This window comes from Myxocyprinus asiaticus, chromosome 39 (assembly GCF_019703515.2).
Source record: "Myxocyprinus asiaticus isolate MX2 ecotype Aquarium Trade chromosome 39, UBuf_Myxa_2, whole genome shotgun sequence".
Taxonomy (NCBI): Eukaryota; Metazoa; Chordata; class Actinopteri; order Cypriniformes; family Catostomidae; genus Myxocyprinus; species Myxocyprinus asiaticus.
Genome location: NC_059382.1, coordinates 25,389,169 through 25,405,727, shown reverse-complemented (window position 1 = coordinate 25,405,727; position 16,559 = coordinate 25,389,169). Strand labels below are relative to the sequence as shown.

The 16,559-nt window shown below is 36.6% G+C and overlaps 1 protein-coding gene across 1 annotated transcript; it reads right to left on the bottom strand.

Annotated features, from left to right (window-relative positions):
* Positions 1-321: 321 nt before the first annotated feature.
* LOC127429576 (TLC domain-containing protein 1-like) lies at positions 322-9,648 on the bottom strand. Its single transcript, XM_051678698.1, has 4 exons — positions 9,079-9,648; positions 4,739-4,818; positions 2,617-2,699; positions 322-1,573 (listed from the first exon to the last, which is right to left on the bottom strand). Exons 1-4 carry the CDS (start codon positions 9,282-9,284, stop codon positions 1,172-1,174), a joined length of 771 nt encoding a protein of 256 aa, XP_051534658.1. The 5' UTR covers positions 9,285-9,648; the 3' UTR covers positions 322-1,171.
* Positions 9,649-16,559: the final 6,911 nt, after the last annotated feature.

The following is a 16,559-nucleotide window of genomic DNA, read 5'->3' as shown; positions in this document are numbered from 1 at the left end:
ATGTGAAAGTGGAGCCTGATCGTAAAGAAAATGACTTAAATATTGATCTGTTTCTCATCTACACCTATCATATCACTTCTGAAGACATAGATTAAACCACTGGAGTAGCATGGATTACTTTTATGCTGACTTTATGTGCATTTGGAGCTTCAAAATTGGGATCACCATTCACTTTGGAGCATTGTGAGGACTAACAGAGCTGAAATATTCTTCTAAAAATCTATTTTTGTGTTCAGTAGAAGAAAGAAAAGTCATACACATCTGAGATGGCATGAGGGTGAGTAAATGATGAGAGATTTTTCATTTTTGGGTGAACTATCCCTTTAATAGTCAGTTAAATGTTGTCTTTCCACATGGTAGAGCTATATAGAGGAGCCATAATGTTTCTATAGCACTGTAATACATTTCTTAAAAAAAAAGGATCAAATAAATAAGTATCAGTAAGGAGATGTCAAACAGCGCTTTAGCCATTGTAGGCTGTCTGTAATTAAATTATCTTATTTACAGCACTTTTTTCTTTGCACTGCATGATATTTTTAACCCCCTCTTCTGAAATTGGAAATATGTTTTCACCAACAAAACAGCTTGCCAGGTTTATTCAAATTAGTTTTACTCAAAACCAAACACCACTGATCAACAATCCTTCAACCTCCACTCTGAAACCTTAGCAATACTGAAGGTATTCTTGGATATGTACATGAATATTATGTACATGAGTAATAAATCTTACTGCATAATAAATATGAAATAAACATTTTCTCTGATGCTTCAGGATCTTTTCAACACTACACTATAACATAATTAATCCAAAATGGCTTCTTCTCTACTACAGATTTCACAACACTGCTATATTCTCATGTGCATAGAATTTGCTTTATCACCCTTCTAATATCTATTTAATCATGTTAATGTTGCTTACTTCATATTCATAACCAGCATAAGCAGTTTCTCTTGTTTAGCTGTTGCAAGATTGTTGTTCATCTAATCCACCAAATGTTGAAATACCCACCAGTCCTGCACCAACTGTTCTTCACATCTGACTTAACTGATTTTAGCTTTGGAGCACTGTTTATATAACTCTATAATGTGTAACACGGAGATTTCTCTCAACACATCAAGCTTGTACCACAGCAACACTGTAAATGTGAAGCACCTGCCTGACTTTGGTTTGTCAGTTGAGGAACTTGGTGGAGTTGTCTTTGTGTCTTCCACTATGGTTTATGTAGGCTTTATTTTGCGGGAAAAAGTCAGACCTCACCAGTCTATAGAAGTAAATAAGAATCATAGTGTTCATAATGATCATAATTGTGAGAAAATAGCCACTGTGGTCAAGCCAGGAGATGTTCTGTATGATGGACCAGGTGATATGTAACTGTGCGCTGAGGCGGAAGCAGATGTAAGTGAAAATGTTGAGGATCTTGTTCATGTTGTAGAGCATTGAAGACTGAGCTCCAATCAGCTTCAGCAGAAGTCTGATGTTGAGAGTGAAACTGTTCACCTCCACAATAAGGGCAATGACTGATCCGGCTACATAGCGCTGTGTGTACAGAGCATACAGGAAACACCCTGACACCTGCAGGTAAAAAACAAAGGATGTCAATTAGAGATGATAACTACTTTGTATGTCAAGGTTCCTGTGTCTCACTCATGGACCCTTTTCACAGACTGTAATGATGCGTTTCTGATTTATTTAACAGTATAAATCTAGCAAACTTTTTATATTTTTTAATTATTATGTTGGCTTGACAAAGCCATCACTCTGTTTATTCTACAGATGTGATTTAGGGTTTTTCCAAAATCCCTAAGCTAAGACCAAAATGATCAACTGTAACTCGCTTTCAAGCTGCATAGCTACATCCACCAAACTCGGTGCAGACCTTCAGGCTGATCTGATTTATATTCAAAGTATACTTCTGTTTTCTGCATGGCTCTGTGTTTCACACACAGGGAATGTGACAAATTTCATCATCACACAGTACAGTGAGTACAGACAGACCATCCACGTGAAGGCTTGTTTTTTTGAGACAAGTAGACAGTCCGCTTCAATGGCACATGCACCTGCTGTTGACTGTACAAAAGCATATTACAAAGCAGTCGTAGTGGGCATGCGTTGAACGCGTTCGTATGAGCTCATGGTCAAAAATATATAATTTGAAAGGCTGAGTGCTTGTAAATTTGGCATATTTCTCTCTTCTGCCATTATCCACAGCTCTCTATGTTTCCCTCTTTTGAAAAGCTGTAGGAATGTAATACTGGACTTTTTTCTTTTGCTGTTAGAGCAAATGGGAACACAAAAATAACATTTGCTGTGGTCTTCCATTCACAGCTATAGAAGTTTACCCCACTATAGTTTACATATGTGAAATGTGAAAAGGATCCATTGTGACTAGTCTTAAACATTTTATTAACATTTGTTCAAACACTTGGCACCTCTTGCAGGGGGTAATTAATCTCTCCTTGATGTGAGGCATGCCTTAACACAACACTAGTTCCTCATTTTTAAGATCTAAAATCCTATTAAGGTCTTATGCACATTATGTAGGGCACATTATGTAGGAAAAATCCATGTTCTTAGTGAAGTAACATTATGGATTCATTCTATGTATAAACACCTACCAAGAGGTGATGAAGCAGGAATTCCCATGATCCTTTGCTGTGGCCATTTAGTACAATATCCCCTGCATCATGTACGAAATACCCTGTTGATAAAGGGAAACATTTGAATTCTTACTTCACCCAAAAATGAAAGTTCTCTCATCATTTACTCACCCTCATGACATCCCAGAAGTGTATGACTTTCTTTCTTTTGCTGAACACAAAAGAAGATTTTTAGAAGAATATTTCAGCTCTGTAGGTCCATACAATGAAAGTGAATGATGAGCAGAACTCAGAAGGTCCAAAAAAGACATAAAGGCAGTATAAAAGTAATCCATGACTCCAGTGATTAAATCCATGTCTTCAGAAGTTATATGATAAGTATGGATGAGAAACAGGTCAATATTTAAGTCCTTTTTACTATAAATCTCCACCTTTGACCAGTCCAAACTAGTAGGTGGCTGAAAGTGAAAGTCACTTCCACACCAGAATGTGGAAGTGAAAGTGTAGGTTTTCAGTAAAAAAGGACCTAAGTATTGATCTGTTTGTCACCCACACCTATCATATAACATCTGAAGACGTGGATTTTACCACTGGAGTCATATAGATTACTTTTATACCACCTTTATGTCCCTTTTGGACCTTCAAATATCTGGTCACCATTCACTTGCATTGTATGGACCAACAGAGCTGAAATATTATTTTTTAAAAATCTTTGTTTGCATTTTGCAGAAGAAAAATGTCATACACATCTGGAATGGCATGAGGGTGAGTAAATTATGAGAGAATTTTCATTTCTGGGTGAACTAACCCTTTATGGTATTTTTCATAATCAGTAGGAATTTGAGCAAAGAAATGCATACTATAAAAATCATAGAAATGAATCCTATTTCTTCTATTGCACATGGATCACAGCGAATTCCACATCACAAATGGTTAAATGTGGTTCCAGCCATTAAGCATGCTCATATTTCTACTGTACATCATTGTTCTCTGGTTTCAGGGCCTTGTTTACATTTAGGTTTACCTAAATGAGTACATAGCATTTCCTTATGGCACAGAGAAATGGAGTAAAGCATCACTTACATTAGAGAAGGGAATGACACAGTAGCATTATGTGATCGCAACTTTAATGCATTTCTCTTCTACAGAAATCCTGGTCCTCGTGTTTCTCCAGTGCTTGGGATTACATATATTATGTAATCAGATTACAAAAATTAAGCACTTGGAATTAGATTAAATTTCATTTTAAAATACTCATAATCAGATTACAGTTACTTTTTTACATGATTACATATTAATTTATTGATCCCACTAATTCTTCACTCCAAATCAACCAAGTGCTGATATACATTCCATTCATTCTTCAAGTGATTTTGAATTGGGGTGGAATTGGCACACACTAGCCAACATCCATAATTACATTGAAGATGGAGCAGAAATCCACACATAACTGATTGCATAATTTCATTGTCTTTAATTGCTTTTGTACTCGTCTTCAAAAAGTACTTTAATGCTCTTTTGCTTTTGTGACAATTTAGAAATACAACTGGTCTAATGTGTTACCACATATGGTTGGTGTTTGTAATGCCAAAACTGCCTAAGAACATTAAGTAGCTTTTTAATTTCACTTAGAACAGACAAATAGCAAGTAAAATACATACACACAAAATCATATCAGTTCTCATATTTTGATCCATTAAGTACGTTTTCTTTTATGCGTTTAAGCAACATTATTTTAAAACGGTACAAGCATGTCCTACTCAAATGCATGTGACATCAAATAAACACGAATCAGGTCAGAAGTAATCCAAAAACAATCTGATTAGATTACCTTATAGTCTATCAAGTATAAACAGCTAGCCATGTGCTTTATAACACTAAATAGCCAAAGACAGCGGTGCTTTTCTCCGGTGCTTGAGAAAATGCATGTTAAACATCATAGATAGATAATTACAAAAAACTCTTTGTTTACCAACAAATGCATTTATCAGAATTTCTTTTTTCTTATGTGGTCTGCCAGAGAGATCCTACAGTGTGATAGACTGAAAGGCATTAACAAATGAAGCAAAGCAAAATAACTTTAATTAATTAGGATAAATGCTCATTTGGAGGTTGGAGGTCTATGAGTTTAGAGACTGACCTGTGGACACACAGATGAGAATGTAGGACAATGGAGTGTAGTAGTAGATGTTTTCCAGTATCTCAGGCCACAGGATCACACTGCAAAGTAACAAACTTTAAAACCAATCAGCCATCATTCTCAACATAAAGGTATTTTGGGGCTCAGTATTGACCTTTTTTCCATTTTCCATTCAACCCATGCATGCGTAACTGAGCTTGGAAGGTCATTGGCCATAACTATGGAGCCCAAACTAAATTTAGTGGTGAAATGTAATTTATTCTTGTCTCAGTATTCCAACAGAAGGTTGTCAAATTGGAAGGCTTTGTTTATTTTGAGCCTATATTTAGTAGGGCTGAAACAATTAGTTGACGCTATCGACAACGTCGACAATAAAAAATTGTCGACAAAAATTTTCATTGTCCACTAGTCATGTGATCTCATTTAACGTAACGTGATCATATGAAACTAATGTTGGAATGCGAGAGCAGCACTGCAGCTCGTGTCTGATTGAGGAGAGGAAGAAAACACAGCTCACAGCCCAGATGCACTCCAAACTTTCCAAACAGCCAAAAAGGTGCTGTAGATCGTAAAGTATGAGGGAATTATAAAGCAAAAATACAAAATAAGTAAATACAGAAGCACTGTCATTGTGAAAACAAGCAGAGCCGGATCTGGCATTCCGCTTAAGTTAAACTTGCATGTCAGAGCTTCTAAAAGGCAAACAACCTGGCATTATATCCTTTATTAAAGTTCAAATAATAAGGAAGTGGGTCATAAACAAACTCCAAAAATGGCATTTCTCTGTGCGGTCAGCGCCTCTTCTATGAGTCGCGTGAAGGGGAGAGATTAAAACTGCACCTGGCTGATGCACACTCTACCACGGGGACACCTGTCCCTTGTGCGCATTTTCTGCAGCTAGATTATAACTTTATGGCTTGCGACGTATTGAATCATAATATACTGTATGTGTCACGGTGTGTATCTTATTGTGAAGAAAATCGGCAATACCAGTTAAAGATGGATTGAAGTGAACATAAAGGTGAGAGATTGTAGTCATAGTCCATTATAAACTGCAACAAAAAAGTCCAATAATATCTAAAACTCCTTTAAAACAATGTACATTTACTTTAGGAGCTGTACTGCAGAAGAAAATAATTTTATTGGAGAATGTTGAATATAATATTTCATATTTTAATATTTTAAAATATCTATAAATAGCCTCCTTATAACTAGATTAATTTACCTGAGAAGCAGCATATAAGATATTTAGACTTGAATATAAGTATAATTTTTCTTTACTGCACTCGCAGAAGTATAACCAAGTGAAAAAATACACTTATATACAAAATACACTTATATTTAAGATACATTCTCTGAAAGCAAGTCTAAATATCTTATATGTTGCTTCTCAAGTAAATGTATCTTGTTTTAAGGATTTTTAGATCATTTAAAATGGAAAACAAGATAAAAACTCTTGATTACAATAGGATTTTTTTACAGTGAATTTTTTAATGAATTAAACTTAAAAAAAAATACAGTATTTTTTCCCTTTAATTCAGTGAATGTCATTTTGAGGTATTTTTAAAAGATGATTTTGTCCTTTTTATTGTTAGTAAGCACATTTAATATAACCTTTTAAGTCAAGGCACAAGCTGAATAGTCGGTTAAGAGCTAATGATTAATCGTTGCAATAATCGCCGAATAGTCGAATAATCGTTCTAATAATCGTTAGATTAATCGATTATCAAAATAATCATCAGTTGCAGCCCTAATATTTAGCATGATGCTCTTTGTTCTAAGAGCTCAGTGATCCAGTTTTCCCATGTGTAGTTGGATAGTTGACAAATAATATGGACATCAACATTTTTTGAAAATCAATATTTTAAAAAGTTTAAGATTAAGTATATTAAAGATTATGTAATTGCAGTGTGACAAATACATTTTTAAAAGTACAAATATTCCATAGTCACTAATATGAGGTCATAAACATTGCATGCATAATAATTATAAAACAAATAAGGAAATGTTGTTTAAATAGCATAGTGTATCACAATAGCATAGTGACAGCACACTGCTGTCACTGCTTGAAATTTCATGTCAGCTGTCCAGTTTCATTATGTATCATGATTTGATAAAGTAGTTATTGCCAAGAATTTGCGTGTTGCTCAAAATGGCAACATCCTTGAACAAATCTTATTTGTATTCACTGTACTGACAACAGTGAGACAAAGCTAAAGCCAGTTGGTTGTCCAGTATTTTGCTAAGCTTTTTCTTTTTTTTTTTTTTACTGTAAACTGTATGAACTGTATGAATATGCACTGTAAATGTTGTCATTACTGAAAAAATCAAGTTGTCTTAATTAAACATTACTTGAAATGTCAAGTTTTGGGTCCATAACTCAAATACTAAAATTCTTTTAACTTATTTTCCATACATTTCTATAGACTTAAGATTTTAAGTGTTAATAACTTAAACTACTGAGTACAAAATTGAGGCTAGGGGGATTCCCACATTGCCATGTGCTTGAATTATTGAAGATTATAATTTACTCTAGGTAGGGATGGGCACGAGTACTCGAGTACTCGCATCTGTCTTCAGGTTACCGTATTAATCTTTGTAAGTGCGTGCCACTTTTTTTAGTCTGAACCGTCTATTTTCAAATTGCGTTTGGCTTAACAGGAGACGCCATAAACATCATGTTTATAATATGTGTGTTAAGTTGAAGTTAAGTTTTGAAGACGCTGCATTCTGTTCCATTTAGCTGCGTTCTGTCTAGCTGTTTGAAACACTCGCCTGCTGTATATGCGCTGCTTCAGTGCGTTGAGTCCACTGCCAAACGCCTGGTGTGTGTGTGTGTGTTTGTTTGTGTGTCCAAGTTTTCGCATCTGTGGGGAAAGCCGCGATGCTCCATATTGTTGTTGCTGTGATGATTCATGAAACGTTCCATTCAACTCGGAGAGTCGGAATTTCCATCTTCCATCTGGGGAAAGTACATCGGAATGACACTTTATGTTGGACTTCTAACTTGGAAACTCGTGCGGAAATCTTCAACTCCCATTTCGTCTAGATGCAGGTGTGTGTTACATCACGCAAACATGTCGGCACCCAGGGCAGGGAGGTTTACAGTCAGTGATAAACATTCACATTTATTAAATAATATCCATTAACGAGTCAAAGTTCTTTAATTAAATGGTAATAAAACGTGTTTAGCAAACGTTTGGCAGAGACAGGTGTTCAAAACTCTCTTTTGATTATCGTAACGATAGCATTGCAGCGTCGTATATCAGTTTGGATGCTATGAGATGTCTCTGATAATCAATGTACCCCTCAAAATCACAACGTAATCATTCTCAAAATTAAAAATAAGCCCCCTCTTTTACACATTTGTTTTTAGCTGTCAGGTAATTCTCCCTGAATTTTGAATTAAGAGAAAAGTCACATCATGCGTGATCACCATCGATCATCTTTTTCATGATCGATCATTGCTGCCACGTCCGAGTACTCGAGTACTCGTGCCCATCCCTACCTAGAGTAAATTATAATCTTCATTATTTAAGCTGTGTTATTGTATGACCTAAATTTGAGTCCATATAATTCTAATTAATAAGTTGAAAAACAACATTTTAATAGAAAATCTGAGTTAAATCTAATTGCATCTAGTTACCTAAACTTAAATAATTCAAGTTCATTCTATATGAATACCAAGTTAACTGAACTTAATATCACAAGTTTTGGAGATGCCATTATTCAATTCAATTGAGGGAACAATTTTACTCAATCAATTGAGTAGAGACAACTTATTAGGGTTTCCAGTGTGTTGTCTTTCTGTGACTCTCTGCTGAGAATGATCCATTCCCCCCACCCTCACATCTGAACAAGTTCATGTAGTTTTACAATTAAATTTATACAAATGGTAGACACTTTCATCAAAATGACTTACAGTGCATTCAAAATATACATTATTAGTATGAGTGTTTGCTGGGAATCAAATCCATGACTTTGCTGTTATCAGCACCGTGCTCAACCAACTGAGCTACAGGTAAAATATGGTGCTACTAAAAAAAGCTTTTTGTTCCACAGCCCATTCCAGGGAATGTTCCAACAACTTTGGCTAATGTTATGTAAAGGTTAGGAACATTTGTTAAAATAATGTTAATGGAACATCCTTATGACAATATTATATTAACATTTTTAAATTTTCAGGAATGTTATGCTAACCTTTAAATAGCGTTTTACTCACATCGAGAAAATAGTTTTCATGTTCCCACAACCACATGTAACCTTTGGAATGTGTTTTAAGAACATCCGTTTGTTTGTTGGGTTAATAAACCATGCAGTAAGCAAAAGATCTTACTCACCATGTGACAGCCCATGTTCCAGACAACAGAGAATGGAGCAGAGACACACAGAGATTCCTCCACTTCCAGGAATGGAAGTCATCATGTTCCACCACTCTAGGCAGTGGTATGATCTGAACCAATCGATTAACTAATCTGAATATGAAAGAGAACGCAAGCACCGAGAGGCCAGGGTACTTCTGCAACACAGACACAACTCCATCCATTGTCCTCCCTCTTGTTTTCCTGTCCCTTTTGGAGGTGTTTGTTTACTGTAACTAGTACAGGTCTAAAAAGGTCCTATCCATGTCTCCTCTTCTCATATTGCCAGTTTAGTTCTCTGTGTGAAAGGTGAAAGTTTAAACAGTACTCCTGGCAGACAACATCAGTAAATTAGTGTGGTCTTTCTCACACACCTTTGCAGTCTTCACAAGGCTACTTGTCAGCAGTAGTAGATTTGTTTGAAATTATTCCATTTTCTGAACAGCAAAGAAAGCTCACTCTAGCTCTATGGAATGGCCCATTTTAGTTCCACAAAGATTTTCTGTCCTACTCTTTTAGTCCTACTCGGTTGCTGGTCAACCAGTGTGAGTGTGAACTGGATGAAGTGTAAAAGACAGAAGAACAGTAGAGGAGAGGAGGGAAAGAGAGAAAAGGAGAGGTGGTAGAGGGAGTGGGATGGGAGTTGGCCTCCAGCCTGTTTGGAAACACATGACAAATGAGGAGAAGCAACTTGGAATCATAGGAAAAGTTTAACCCAGATTGACAGAACCAGCACTGTAAAGATATTAAAAATTTCAGGAAAAATTACAATTGTTCTCATCCAACAATGCATTATTTGCCTGCCCACCCACACGCCTGGAAATAATATGAAAGACATATTAACATACATGAGAAGAACACACATGTGTGTAAAACCAAGGAAATAAATAAAAACCAGTTCTTGACATTAAAGGGTCAACTACCTACAGGTTTGGTTTACTTTGGCAACATCACCACCTATGTCACACTTGGAAGTGGTGGCAAAAAGACTGGCGCGAACAGTAAACAAAACCTGTAGTTAGCTGACCCAACAGTCCTCAAAAAGTTAGCTGTTACCTTTCAATTTTCTGGTTAAGCTAAATGAAATGTCATGCTGTACTGCTGGCTGTCAAAATTGTAATGGTAAAAATCGAGGGCTTAACTTTTATCGGATTCAGTTGGCCTCTCGTAGACGACTATGGCTTCAAGCCATCAACAGATATGACTGGACTGAAGAGATCATATCCAACTCACGGCTTTGCAGCGAACATTTTATTACAGGTGTGTTATTAACTCATATCATTATTATAATATTAGTAGGCCCTATAGCTAGAATATTTCTGTATTTATGATGGCTTTGTGTCATACTTTTGTTTAATCAATGATTATAACTAGCTGTGTTATTAGAAATAGTTTACCCAAACCAAGCTAGCTTTGAACCTGAATGCTAATTTGATTCTATATTATCCAGCTAGCTCTAGCTGTCTAATCTATCAAATCGAACACAACAGCTTGCTGGCTTTCTGCCACCACTTACTGTGCATGCACTGTTTGGTCTATGGAGCCTGAAAGGCTGAGTAGCCAAGAAGGATATAGCTGTAGGCAGAGCTCCAAAAAGGGGTGGGAGCTCCAAACGGCCAGCAAAGATTTAGAGAGCCCCTAACCTAAAGCTTTTCCTAACCAGTGTTGCCAAACTCCTCAATCTAAAAATCTCCTGAACCACCCTCAAAAGTCTCATTTTTTCACAAAAAGTTGATTTATAAGAAAATACACTATAAATAGTAGGCCTATGCATGTATGTGCATATTATTATTATTTTTATTTATTTTTTTTATCCTCTTTGGAATGCCCAATTCCCACTACTTACTAGGTCCTCATAGTGGTGCGGTTACTCACCTCAATCTGGGTGGTGGAGGACAAGTCTCAGTTGCCTCCACTTCTGAGACAGTCAATCCGTGCATCTTATCACGTGGCTCGCTGTGCATGACACCACGGAGACTCACAGCACGGGAGGCTCATGCTACTCTCCGTGATCCATGCACAACTTACCATGCGCCCCATTGAGAGCGAGAACCACTTAATCGCAACCACAAGGAGGTTACCCCATGTGACTCTACACTCCCTAGCAACCAGGCCAATTTGGTTGCTTAGGAGACCTGGCTGGAGTCACTCAGCACACCCTGGATTTGAACTCGCAATTCCAGGGGTGGTAGTCAGCGTAAATACTTGCTGAGCTACCCAGGCCCCCTGTATGTGTATATTATAAAAAGCAAGTAAAATGGGCATAAAAACAAGTTCACAGATAAAGTGTGTAATCCGACAGCAGCAGCTTTAGAACAGCCTTTACATAAATGTTTTAAGTGGTAAATTGTTTGATCCATGTTCAGCAATGTAAAGGGCAAAGGTACATTCAGTTTCAGCAACAGAAAAATTCCTAGGGGATGAAAATGGTCCATTTGCACCTGCTCAAGATTGGAAAAGGGTTTTGGGTACCACTTTGTTTGTGTCAATTGCCCAAAATCGCCAAAATATCGGCAAGTATATTTAAATATAGCCAAAATAGCTCCTTATGGCAAAGCTTCATTAAAAGTCGCAGCAACTATGAAATATAACTAAATTTGGTGACAAATTCCCCAAATAGACCTTTTTCACAGACTGTGATGACATGTATCCGCCTTATTTAGCAGCGTAAATCTAGCAAACTTTTTGATATGATAATTTTTTTAAATATTGAGTGTACGTTTATAACATTAATCTTTGTGTTATATTACCCTGCAAGTAGTTTTAAAAAATGAAACCTGCAGCTGTCTGCAGTTTTCCACCTTATTCTTCAATGTAACTAGGGTGCTGCCTTTATCAACCTTGAATGTGGACCTCTCCCAGTATAAACCACCACCAGCCATTTAAGCGATACAAAAATACTAATTTTTACTGAGGCTGGCTATGCATGTGATCATAATGTTATCATTCATTATTAATTTCATTGACACTTTGGTTTGGTTTGGCTTCTTAAACTGGCAGCTGTAATGACCAGTACATACCAAACACCAGTTTCACCTGCAACAGTGAAGAGAAGACTCTGGAATGTTGACATTTTAGGCAGACATTCAAAGAAAAAGCCACACCTGAAACAGGTAAATAATAAGAAAAAGGTATCATGTGCAAAAGAACTTAAAAGATTGAGTGGTAAATTGTTAGAAATTAGTATTATGGATGAATAAATCAAAGTTTGAGCTGTTGAGCTGTTGAGCTGTTGTTAGACAATCTTGGTTGGGAAGTGCTACAAATTACATCTTTGGGAAGTGCTACAGAAAACATGGGATGAAGCTTTACCTGAGTACGTTTTCATGGTACTATACATTATTTTACATTTATTTTACTGATATACTTTTATGTTTAATAAATACATGTTTATGAATTTACTAAAACATGAATGTCCATTCTGTGATTGTTGAAGGGGAAAACTCTGTTTAATTCATTCTACGGCAAATAAATACTTTAGCATATCAACCACAAGATGTCAGCACAGACACAGGAAAATGTATCCTGCTATGCCCTTCAACAAGGGCTCTTCAATCTTATAAATCAAACATGGTCAAAGAAAATCATCTGATTGTCTTAAGTTACAACCATTGATCTTTTTCGTTTTCTCTATCTCTCTCTTTTATGTTCCCACATCTGGACAATGATATGAACAGTTTGAGAAAGACCTGAAAGATAATATCCACTATACCGTGGAACTCTGTTTTACCTAATGGTCAACTTTAAACTGTGCATCTCGTCATTGCACATTTTTATTCTATTAAATTGTATTCAGTTCTATTTATTCTAAATACTTTATATGACCATATTGTACTGTTTTATGTGCACACCACCTGCACTTTAAAAGCGTTGCTACAGTAAAAAAGACATATCTCTGCGGGCATTAATAAAGAATTTTCCTCTCTTATTATTATGCTCTTATCTTCTTGAAGTTAGCTCTTACAGTATCACTTCCATGTCATTCTTTTATTCTTTGTCTTCATAATGCATGAAGCAATGTGTGTAGGTGTTGAAAACCCCAGTCTTTTCACACATCTCAAGGTTTGGTTGAATTAAATGAAGGATAATATTGTTGAGCAATCAGTGCTTTGGAAGTTAAACTGGACTTGAGGAAATACCAGTCATCTGCTCTCACGCCAGATGACTCACACCTCATTTCGTTCCACATGCAAACAAGATGCCTCTCTTATGACAGATACCTGGACATACAGAACAACGTCATGAAGCAGAAATTTGTTCTGGCATGGAAGCACAGATACACTATATGGCCAAAAATGTGTGGACACCCCGTTCTAATTAAAAAAATTTGGTTACTCCATTAAATCCAGTAAAGAATTATCTTAATGTTTCTTTATGTAATGGCTTGGGCTTTGTGTGCTTCCAAATTTGTGGCAACTGTTTGGGGATAGCCCTTTTCTGTTCCATTATGACAATACCCCTGTGAACAAAGTGAGGTCCATAAAGAAATGGTTTACTGTGTCTGGCGTGGAAGAAATTGACTGGCCTGCACAAAGCCCAGACCTGAACCCAAATTATCACTTTTGGGGTGAACTGGAACAGCAACTGTAAGTCAGGCCCCATCGACCAGCATCAGTTCCTGACCTCACTGATAGCCTTGTGTCTGAATGAGAGCAAATCCCTGCAGCCATGTTACTACATACAGTATAGTGGAAAGCCTTCCCAAAAGAGTGGAAGCTGTTATTACAGCAAAGGGGGAAACTGATGCCTAAGGTTTTTAAATCAAATGTTCATCAAGCACATATGGTGTCCACAAACATTTGGCCATATAGTGTATTATCCTGAATATGCCACAGGAAAATTTACTTGGGATCTATTCAGAAACCTCTGTGTTTCTTTTTTAAGCTCAAGTGGAATATGATGTTTGTGTGTTATGAAATATCATGTCAGTGTGTTGCAATATCAATCATGACACTGCTATAAATATGACAGCTTTGGATATTTTTCACAGGTTATCTCCAGGTTCATAAGAATTTCCTCTTGGTTTTCCATGTGATGGATTATTATTACTTTATAATAACGTAATATTATTTACACATAACCATTACATTATTCATTCATTTGCACATATGGTTTATACGTTCACATTTGCAGTCTCTAATACCATTATTCCAACTGCAGCGACCAGATATTTAAATAATAATTGAATATTCAGAGCTCACATAAAAATACACTTCTGCCACAAAGTGCCAGGCATCTGAAATTTCAAAAAGCTTGTTTTTGGAGAACTTTTCACCTACCAAACCACTTGAAATGTTGATGTCATTTAACTTTTCTGTTTTTTTCTCTAGAACAATTCTGTTTATTTACTGCCACAACAGTGTTTTTGATTAAAACTGTTACATCAGGGTATGAGATGAGAATGCGCCCTAAATGTATTCAGATTCATAATGTAATTATGTTATAATCAAGTGTTAATATGGTCAGTATTTTGCTCTTTAATGGTTTATCAAAGATATAGCAGAACTTTTAATTTGTTTAAATTAACAGAATATTAAATTGACCCCAAAATGAAAATTCTCTCATCATTTACTCACCCTCATGCCATCCCAGATGTGTATAACTTTCTTCTGCTAAACACAAACAAAGAAGTTCTGTAGGTCCGTACAATGCAAGTCAATGGGTAAAAAGCAAGCTCCAAAAAAGCTCCAAAAGCACATAAAGCAGCATAAAAGTAATCCATATGACTTCAGTGGTTAAATCCATATTTTCAGAAGTGATATGATAAGCGTGGGTGAGAAACAGATCAATAATTAAGTACTTTTTCTATCAATCTCCACTTTCACATTCTTCTTTTATTTTAGCGATTCGCCTTCTTTGTGCATATCACCACCTACTGGGCAGGGAGGAGAATTTATAGTAAAAAGGACTTAAATATTGATCTGTTTCTCACCCACACCTATCATATTGCTTCTGGAGATACAGATGCACCACTGGAATCTTATGATTACTTTTATGCTGCCTTTATTTGCATTTTGGAGCTTCAAAATTTGATACCTGTTCACTTGCATTGTATGGACAAACAGAGCTGAAATATTCTTCTAAAAATGTGTTGTGTTCAGCAGAAGAAAGAAAGTCATACACATCTGATATGGCATGAGGGTGAGTAAATGATGAGTGATTTTTTGGGTGAACTGTTCTTTAAGCTGACTGTGAACTCAGTAACTGGCAAATCTATATGATTTTGCACTTCATAAAGCTGTTTTATTCCCTCTAAAGTGTGGGAACTGTACTGAGAAGTTGCTGATACTACTGAAATTCTTAGTGAAACTCACCAACTTATTTGCCTTACAGGACAGTCTGCAGCTCTAAGGTTGTTTAAATTAGTCAGTGTACTTTCTAGCCTTTTCCTATGCAATCATTAAGGACATTTGTGCTCTTCAGTCAAAGATTAGGGCCATTTGTATGACAAATAATCATAATTATGTACTATATAATCCAAAAGAAAAGTCTTCTAGAGAGATCCGTAGCCTATTTTATTGCTGGCCTCACTACTTTGGAAGTCTGCTGTAAATTTTGAACTTTTATGGAACCAGCTCTGTTACATATTTGGTTTATCCCGCATAAACCACACTTGAACTGTTTCGTGTGTACACTGTAAAGTCTCAGAATGTGACAGTCAGTGATCAGGAATGTGCAGTGTTCATACTCACCGGAAACTCTTTGCAATTAAAAACAAAAATATATGGCAGAAGGGCAATGTCGAAACTCTGCTATTGAAAACGCATTGTTGGTACTCTTTATCAAATCTTTATTTGCACTTATTTGTAATTATTCAGCCATTAAATACCACTACTGATAATGTTTAGCCCTTTTTGCACCTTTTTCCTACTTGCTGCACAACTTTTTTGAGTTTACTCAACTTTATGCAAATTAGTTGTACTAAATCAAACTCACATTTTGAGGTTTAGCTAACCACAACTTTTGAGTATTCATGATAAGAGAATTTTATTTATTTATTTATTTATTTCCTTTTTCACCCAATTTGGAATGCCCAATTCCCAGTGTGCTTTTTAAGTCCTCATAGTCGCGTAGTGATTCGCCTCAATCCGGGTGGCAGAGGATGAATCCGTTGCCTCCGCATCTGAGACCGCCAACCCGCGCATCTTATCATGTGGCTTGTTGAGCGCGTTGCCACGGAGACATAGCGCATGTGGAGGCTTCACACCATCCACCGCGGCATCCGCGCCCAACTCACCACGCGCACCACCGAGAACGAACCACATTATAGCAGCCACGAGGAGGTTACCCCAAGTGACTCTACCCTCCCTAGCAACCGGGTCAATTTGGTTGCTTAGGTGACCTGGCTGGAGTCATCGTTTTCATGACCGATCATTGCTGCCATGTCCGAGTACCTGAGTACTCATGCCCATCCCTACCTAGAGTAAGTTATAATCTTCATTATATAAGCTGTGTTATTG